This window comes from Plecotus auritus (genome assembly GCF_963455305.1).
Source record: "Plecotus auritus genome assembly, chromosome: 3".
Taxonomy (NCBI): domain Eukaryota; kingdom Metazoa; phylum Chordata; class Mammalia; order Chiroptera; family Vespertilionidae; genus Plecotus; species Plecotus auritus.
Genome location: NC_137772.1, coordinates 174,057,181 through 174,066,475, shown reverse-complemented (window position 1 = coordinate 174,066,475; position 9,295 = coordinate 174,057,181). Strand labels below are relative to the sequence as shown.

The following is a 9,295-nucleotide window of genomic DNA, read 5'->3' as shown; positions in this document are numbered from 1 at the left end:
TCTAGTCGCTCAGAATGGACTCTGGGCCTCTGAAGAAATGGGAAAACCAGGACTCCTTGGTCCCTGGCTGCAAAGGAATGAAAATGGTAAAGACATCTCTAGCCCCCAAGGAAACCTAGGTGCCTGGCTGAGGAGGAGTACAGCCTTGAGAAATGGACAGCCCTGGGTGCAAATCCCCTGTCCGTCACATTCTAGTTAGGCCAATTCCTTGTCTTTCAGGCCTAGCTTTTCCTTATCTGCAAGCAGTCCCAATGTCAACTCCTGTGTCTATGGGGACTAAACTCTCCTGATACCATCTGAAACCCGCTCTGCCTGCCTCCGGGGTTTGCTGCACAGATAAAATGAAATGAGGTATTTGAGGTATTTGTTTAATGACCAAGGCCTCAACCAGCTTTCAGCAAAGAAGTCTCTGGGAACAGCGTGAAGGTCAGATTTTCCTTCTGATCCCCACCCCTCCCCAAAGTTTCTCATTCCAGGGATTGGCTTCCTGACCATCTCTCCCACTTCATGCCACACATACAGCAAGTAGGGTTGGCAGAGCCAGTTGAGACTTTATTTTGGAAAAAACAAAACAAAAAAACACTTGATTTGGCTTTTAGTTGGGGGCACGGGAAAGAGGTGGTCCCCCAGGCAATAAACTCCCCCCACCCCAAGGGTGAGCCAAGGACTGGGGCTGAGCCTCAGGCAGGGCTTCCTGTGCCCACAGCTTGGAGGACAGGAGGGCCCACAGTCATCATTCACTTGGGGAGGACATCAGATGATTCAGACACCAGCTTCCCATCTCGGGTCTCAATCTTCTTCACAACCACCGTCTTTGAGGAACTGGTGCGGCTGAAGGAGCCAGAGCTCCCGCCAGAGCCCAAGTTGGCCTGGAAGCCCAGGCCATAGTTGAGGTTCCCATAAGATGGGGTCATCAGCCCACCTGGTCAGAAAGAGGCAGCCACATGAGCACAAGAGCCCTGCACACATTAGGCTCCAACACCCACTTCTCCCTCCAGTCCCCTGGGATGGGGAACTGCCCTGGTTCACTACTCCAGGACTGTCCAGGAATACCAGGAGCAGGGTGGGGCAGAGCTTTGATACTAGCTATGTGACCTTGGACAAGACAGTTCATTGGGCCCCAGCTTCCTCAGCTGAACAAGAGGGAAATATATAGGGCAGGGACACACCTGAATAGCCGCTGGTGGTCTTGGTGTGGATACTCATGTTCTGCATCCCAGATTCCAGCCTGTACCCAAAGGACACATGGATGTCAGGACCAACTCCTGGCCCAGGAAAACAGAACCCACCCCTCCCCACCCCAGGTCCCAGGGATAAGGTACCAGGGCCAGTTAAATACCCTCCACACCCACCGGTTCTCCTCGCCCTCCAGCAGCTTGCGGTAGGTGGCAATCTCCACGTCCAGGGCCAGCTTGACGTTCATGAGCTCCTGGTACTCGCGCAGCTGTCGGGCCATGTCCTGCTTGGCGTTTCTCAGAGCAGCCTCCAGCTCAGCCACCTTGGACTGAGCATCCTTGATGGCCAGCTCCCCACGCTGCTCGGCATCAGCAATGGCGGCTTCCAGGGAAGCCCTCTGGCCTTTGAGACCCTCAATCTCAGCCTGGAGTCGGCTGATGTTCCGGTTCATCTCAGAAATCTCAGTCTTCGTGCGACGCAGGTCATCCCCGTGCTTCCCAGCCAATGTCTGCAGCTCCTCATACTGTGGGGGTGACATGAGGAGTAAGGCCCTGTGCCCCCACCACCACCAACAACAACAGCACGCACACACTGCAGGCTTTCTTCCAGACCTCTGGGCACAAGGGCATCCCAATCTCCCCAGCACCCACTCGGCAGTCCCAGCACATGGCAGGCAGAGTGGTGTTTGAAATCCTGCACCCTGCTCATGAACTGGAGCACAGAACTGGCCAGAAGGGGAAGGCCAGCTTAGTGACCCTGCTCTTCACCTTGATCTGGTACATGGTCTCAGCCTCAGCCCGGCTGCGGTTGGCGATGTCCTCATATTGGGCCTTGACCTCGGCGATGATGCCATCAAGATCCAGAGAGCGGTTGTTGTCCATGGACAGCACCACGGATGTGTCAGAGATCTGGGACTGCAGTTCACGAATCTCCTATGGTGGGGAGGGAAGGGGATGAGGCCCTGTCCCTGCACACAAGGAGCCCCCTTTTGCAGAAGGGCCTTCCTTAAGGGACAAGCTAGGGGAACAATAAAAAGAGAGGAACAGGTGGGCCTGAGGACCTGGGAGAGGGCAAAGTCCTGAAGAAGCAAAATAGGTCAAAGACCTGGAAACTGGACGGATGTAAGGATGAAATGAGGGCAGGAAAAAGGAAACTTGTCTTTGGGTGAGTAACCGGAAGGGCTGGGCCCTTCATGATATCAGCTACTAATACTGAGCCCACAGTGGGCTCAGAACAAAGACTCAGAACAAAGGCATGAGAGAGAGTGGGCCATTGAGTCATCATTCTGTGTATGATGACCTTGGAAAGGCTTTTTCAATTCTCTAAGCACATTTTCTGATCTGTGAAATGGGGTAATCAACCCTCTCTCATGCAGGGGGACAGAACTAGAGAGCATCAATACTGAGTTAATATCAGTAGCTGTAATTATTCCGAGGTGGGCCCTTGTCTGTGGTGCACTTGGGGCCGGGAGGAGTCTCTGATGAGGTTGGGGGAACAAGAACATACCTCTTCATACAGTTGCCTGTAGAAGTTGATCTCATCAGTTAGCCCTTCCAGGCGGGACTCCAGCTCTACCTTGTTCATGTAAGCTTCATCCACATCCTGTGGGGTGTTTTGGAAGAGGGCCCTGAGCTGAGTGACCACACTGGACCCCAACCCAGAGGCACTCAATAGCCTGGAATTCTAACTATTGCCTTCCCCACCTCACTTGTGGCCTCATCCTCCAGGCCAGCCTCTGCCTCATCACACCTGCATCCCTAGCCCAAACACCTTTCCTCAGTTTTCTGCAGCACCCCTCCCCCTCCTCCTTCAGGAAGCCTGCTATGGCTAGATCTCCAATTCTACTGCTCCATTTCCATGTCCCAGCATCAATATCCAGAGTTCTGTCCAAATGCACTTCCTTAGCTCTGTTTTTGCCTACTTTTCCTGTATAAATAGGAAGTACCCAAATGTTGGCCCATTACTTAGAAATATCTAGAGACACACCCCAGAAAGCCTTAGTCTGAATATCTAAGCTTCAACCTCCAGTGTCTGGTGAAGGTAGAGGATTCCCTCACCTTCTTGATGAGGACGAATTCATTCTCCATCTCTGTGCGCTTGTTGATCTCCTCTTCGTACCTGGTAAGGACAAGACTTAGAATCAAGGACCAAGGCAAAGAGGAGGTTACCCTGAGTCTTTTTAGGGGAACAAGACTATCTGGAAAATTTATTTCATGGATATGCAAACTATAAAAGGGCTGGCCTGGTCCTTCTGCTCATCAGCCAGTGGGGAGGCCTAGAGCAGTACACCTCTCTACAAATCCCTGAATATTCATTGGATTAGGCATAGTAGGCATATTGGGTGGGCAACAGGGACTGATGAGACCTCAGACAAAAGGGGCCGATGCTGTAAATATATATCAGAAGCCTGTTGGCTACTTGTCTCTCTGAGGTCTACTATGTAAATATTAATATATAATTTGCTGTCCAAATCTGAACAATTCTGAGACTGAAGGGGGGTGGGTACAACTAACAATTATGCCAGGGCAATGGGTATAAACTAGACTGTCCTGAGAAAACCTGGTCACACGATCACCCTAATTATATAATGTGCATTGTCCAAAAATCGGAGGGCCATGGGGTCTTAGGCCTCTGGCCCCCTGGGGTTGACAGAACAGATGAATTTAGTTGGGCAAATGGCAGTGCGGAGGAAGGCAGCTTACTTATTCTTCAAGTCCTCCACCAGTCCCTGCATGTTGCCAAACTCTGCTTCCAGCCTCAGTTTCTCCTGACCCAGCGTGTCCAGCTGCCGCCGAAGGTTGTTGATGTAGCTCTCGAACATGTTGTCCATGTTACTGCGAGTCGTCTTCTGCTGCTGCAGGAGGTTCCATTTGGTCTCCAGAATCTTATTCTGCTGCTCCAGGCTACGCACCTAGAGGAGGAGGGAACGAAAAGGTCTGCATGAGGCCAGGGCTCAGAATCTGGGGGGAAGCAAGCAGTGTGTTCCACTCCCCAAACAGTGGGTCTGCAGAACCCAGGGAGCTAGTTAGCTATCATCTAACAGAGACAGCATGGTGAGTGGGGTAGGGAGCCATGTCCTTCTAACACTGGGGCAGGGACATGAGTGTGCATGGTTGGAAGGAGATAGCTCGGAGAGTCATGTTGAAACTATTTTGCAGAACAAATAGGTCTTCTTGACTTAGATTGTACTAGTATATTACAGATCAGTAAAAATAGCCAAGTGTTAACACTTTATATAAGACAGAAAAAGAAAATGTAGATTGTTCTATTATCTACTATTATCATCACCATTATTATTTGGAGTGACTTTGAGGAACTCATAAAGCTTATAGGGAAACAAAATCCGTAGGATCTGGAGAGTAATGGCCAGAAGACCTGGGTTTTAGCCAAACACTGCTACTAACCTAGGCTGCATAACCTTGAGTTGCTTCCCCTCTCAGAGCCCAGGGCTCCTCAAACCTGCAATGGAGCACCCCCCCCCCCCCGCCCCACCCCCCATCTGTGCAAAATCACTTGTGTCCAGGGAAAAGACAAAGGACTGGGCAGATCTGTCTGCAAATGGAAGATTCCCTCCTACCCTACTCCCACCCTACCACACCCAGGAAACCCTCTCCTCGGCCCCAAATGCCCCAACACAAAGGTCCTGGGTTCCTTGAACACAAGGAAATCCAGATTTTAGGATGAGATTAAGGCATGTTAGAAGGGAAATTTTAAAAAAATAGTAACAGACTGATTCCAAGAAGAGGAATTTATCTTCCTTAATCAACCCAAAGTTGTAACTTTTTTTAAATTGGGAGGGACTTAGAAAAGAAGGTTGACTTAAGGGTCTGGCCTAAATCCAACAAATCCCTCTTTAAATTCATTTCTTCTCCAGGTCATGCTGCCTCAAAATTATGAAAAATAAGTGATTATAACATTTGGCCAAAAGCCGATAAGCTCTCTACTCTACCTTCCTTAATACTTGAATAGGCAAAATCTCTGAGTAAGGGATTCTCATGCCCATTTTATAGATGAGGAAATTAGTTTCAGCAAAGGAGTCCATCAAAGGGAAGGGCGGAGCACTGGGAACCAGGAATTGGGACTCGGAGCTAGTGTTTAACTACTTGCGGGGAGGACTCAAGAGCTAGTAGAACGCAATCAAGAAGCAACGTCCAGGGTGCTTAGAGCCAAGGAATTAGGAAGCCCTAGTAGTTCCTAAGGGGAGTAGAGCTTCCTAGGGCACTCCAATCCCTAAAGAGGCTAATCTGCCCCAGTATTTCCCGCTTTCCGTTCCCAGAATGCCTCCCAGGAGCCAGTCAGCAGGGAGGGCCCAGCCTTCCAGCGCGCTGAGGCCCCAGGGGCTCCCTAAGGGAGCCTACCCCCAAGGCTGCAAAACGCGGCCTGGCCTACCCTCTGGGGAAGTGGACCCAGGACGTTGGGGTGGAGCCTGGGAGGTAGGAGAGAGGGGACAAGGGCCGAGTGGGGAGAGGGACGTTGGCGGACAGACACGTTATCTACAGCCATAAATTCTGGGGTTTAACCGGACGTGAAACTTGGGCGGGGCGTCCAACGCCCCAGACTTTGAATCCTGGATGGGCTTTCTTGGAGCCAACCCCTGGCGTCACCCCACCTCATCCCCACACATACCCCTCCCAACCCCAGACGCAAAAAGCTTCCCACGTAAGAGCAGCGCGTCGCCCAGACGGCCCTGCCTTAGCCCTGCACCCCATGAGGGGGCAGGTCACTGCCTCGCCCGGCCCCGCCCCCTGCAGGCTCCAGGGCAGGGGCCAAGGATGACTCATCTGGTGCCCCCCACACTCGGGCCTTGGTACGCCAGAGGCTTCGATCGATATTTGTCTGTTTAGATCAAGACACCAGTTCCTTCTCCCAAAATCCTATCAAACTCATTCTTTTTTTTTAAATGCTCAGGGGTACCTCTGGGAAACTGTTAGGGAAGTGCTAGGGGAGAAAGTGAACCTGGAGGAGGGGCACCGCTCCCACCCGACAGCTAAACAGCTGGGACTGGTCCAGGCTGAAAGCTTTATCCACGATCAGAACTTGGGTTGGGGTGAAATGGGTGAGGGAGAGAGGACGCCCCAAGATTTAGAATCAGAAGCTGTCCCATCCCTGCGGCCAGCCGGAACCAAAGTGCATGGGAGGAGTGAGTCATAGGTTGGAAGAAAGGGTTGCCAGAGTGGGTAGGGCCCAGCAGGATGCCAGTGGGGCCTGGAGATGTGCCCACGGACAGGGCAACCAAGAGAAAGGGTGTGGACCCTCCTCAGACCCCAGGCCCAGCTAGCCACACAGGGGGAGCCCTCACCTTATCGATGAAGGAAGCAAACTTGTTGTTGAGGGTCTTAATCTGCTCCTTCTCCTGGTTGCGCACGGCCTGGATGTTGGGGTCCACCTCCAGCTTCAGAGGACTCAGCAGGCTCTGGTTCACTTGGACAGCTGTGATGCTCCCCATACCCCCAGCCCCGCCGTAACCCCCAGCCAGACTCATGCTGGTGCCCAGGCCACCTCGGTAGCTGCTGCCCACACGGGAAAAGGACGAGGAGCTGATGCGAGTGCCCGGTGCACTGGAGTACGAGCGGCTGCTGAAGGCCCGGGGTCCAGAGGTAGACACCTTGTAGGTCTTCTGGGTCACCCTTGTGGACATGGTGGAGGCTGGAGTGGAGGCAAGAAGACTGAACCTGAGAGAGATTCGCGAAAAAGCAAAAAAGCTGCTTGTAAGTGGGGGACAGCGTGGCCCTTTATAAAAGAGAGCCCAGCCCAAAGGGAGGGGGGTGGGCCTCGTACCTGAGTGGCTAGGCCTTGAGGAGGCCGGGCCTAACCCGACACCTGCCACCTACAGGCCTCGCTCAGGTGGGGGCAGCAGAGAGCTGCTCCCACCCTGGAGCCCATTCCGGCACCACCCCCAGAAACCCAGGAAAGAGCAATTGGGCAAATGTGAAACTGGCAGGAATCCGGTGGCCTGCACAGGTTCCCTGTAACAAAGAGGCTGACCAGGGATCACCCAGCCACTGCACCCCTGACTCCTGAGTCTTGTCTCCTTCCCTCAGTGGGAAATCAGTACCAGGACTGAGAAGCACAGCAGGACAGTGATCCCTGCCAGGTGGGTCTCCTGTGAGCAGCTGACACCCCATGTTCTTCTCTCTCCTTTGAGTGACTATGAAGGTCTGCCCAAGGCTGGAGGACAGGAACCTGGGTTCTGAATTCTTGAACCTGAGATCAACCATTTGTCTAGTCTCCCCTCAGTTACTGTTATACTCTCAGCACCTGGTGTAGTGCCAAGAGGGGCTGAGTAAATATTTGTGGAATGAACACACACACACACACACACACACACACACACACACACAGTCAATCTTCCTTCTGGGTCTGCGGGTACAAGATAAAGTGAGATCCAACACCTCACTTTTCTTGGTACACAACCCAGTATTCTCTTTCTTCCCAAGATCTCAGGATTCCCAGAGCCAGGCTGAATACTGTAGGCCTTGCTGAAGGGCCCAGAGAATGAAGAACAATAACTAAAGAGGTGGCGGGGGGGGGGGGGGGAGGGCTTAGGAGAGAGGAGTTGTGTTGGGGTCTTCACTGTTCTCACTGCTCCTTGGGGGAGTCATTCCCATAGCACCCAGTGGGTGAGTCAGGAAGGAAGGCAGGATGGGGTGGGGTGGAGGAGGGGGTCAGGGGACTGATGGTTAATCATTCTGCAGCCATCTGGGCCCTCCTTCTCTTCCCAGGCCCCCAAATAGCCCAAGGAAATGAAGAAAGAGTCCTGCACCTGTCTCCCTGAACCCATTATCTAAATGAGTCAGAAGAGCAGGTTGGGGCACAGCATGCACCTGCAGACTGGAGAAAGGGGAGCTGAATAAGACACCCCAGGCCTGGGCGGGGTGGGTGGGGCAGGCTGTGGGTGGAAGGCAGGTTTGTTTGGGTCCCCGAGGCAGAGATTCCAGCTGTAATCGCCTGATGATGGGGCTGAATTCTCTGGAAGATCCTGCAGGGCTTGAAGTGGGGACTAGGTGGCTCTAACTAGAGAGACCAACAAATGCCAATCACCCAGACCCCTTGGGGGAGAGAGCAAGGTGGCCCACAACCCCAAACTCAGGGAAGGGGGGTGACTACAACTGCCCAGCTACCAGGAGGTCAGTTATACAGGTTTCTTCCCATCCTTTTCCAGCAGAGACAACTGGGCTCCCAGAAGGACAGGCACATAGACCCCTACAGAGGGACAGAGAGACCCAGAAGCCCCCTCCTTGGGGGACAAATATAAATCCCAAAAAGGCAGACACAGATAAGATCCCTTCAGACCACCCCCCCCCACACACACACACACACACAGGACAAAGACACATTGTAAAGTCCCTTCCAAAAAGACAAATCCAGACACTCCCAGAGGGGACACAATGACCACATCCCTTTCTCCCTCCCCTCTTTTCTCCTCTCCTCCTCCCCAGGCTCCTGGCCTCCAGGTGCGCTCTATCAGGCAAGGGGAAATCCAGTTAGTGCCTGTTTTCGTGGCCCTCTCCCAGCCCCTTGAAACAATGCTCAATTTTCCAAGAGTGATTTGAATGCATGCCACCCTCTCCCCATCAAACATGGACACCTAGCAGGGCAGAGAGACTTCTATCAGAGACCAAAGGGAGCGGTATGGGCCCAGTGCCAAACCAAAGACAGAGAAGGCGGAAGGAGAGAGGGAGGGGCCGGTCAGACTGGTATGGCAGCTGTGAGGAGAGAGGACAACCAGCTCCCCATTTCTTCCCCTCCCCCACACGGTTGTTGGGTGGACCTGGGCAGATCCTGAGGGGAGGGACCATACCTGAAGTCCTGAGCACAGAACAGCAAGCCAGAGCCCCCTGAACTCTCAGGCCCTCCGCCACCACCCACCTGGTTCCCTGGTTCCAGAAGTGCCCTGTATTTAAGGTGAGAACAAAGAGAGCTAGAGGGACACTATCCGTTATCAGATCTCACGGGGTGGGGCGGGGGGGGGGCACTTTGCTGGGGCAACCCAGAACAATCCAGGACCAAAAGTGTCTGCATCTCATTTCTCAGTTCCCTTTGCTCAAAGACCCAGCCAACCCTACCCTCATGTCCAAACTCTGCCTCAGTGGGAGAGAAGAGGCCAGCATTGTTCTCC

The 9,295-nt window shown here is 53.1% G+C and overlaps 1 protein-coding gene across 1 annotated transcript; it reads right to left on the bottom strand.

The window, feature by feature from the left end:
- Positions 1-356: 356 nt before the first annotated feature.
- KRT8 (keratin 8) lies at positions 357-6,923 on the bottom strand. Its single transcript, XM_080660663.1, has 8 exons — positions 6,476-6,923; positions 3,879-4,087; positions 3,234-3,294; positions 2,683-2,778; positions 1,944-2,108; positions 1,353-1,699; positions 1,170-1,228; positions 357-922 (listed from the first exon to the last, which is right to left on the bottom strand). Exons 1-8 carry the CDS (start codon positions 6,812-6,814, stop codon positions 738-740), a joined length of 1,461 nt encoding a protein of 486 aa, XP_080516789.1. The 5' UTR covers positions 6,815-6,923; the 3' UTR covers positions 357-737.
- Positions 6,924-9,295: the final 2,372 nt, after the last annotated feature.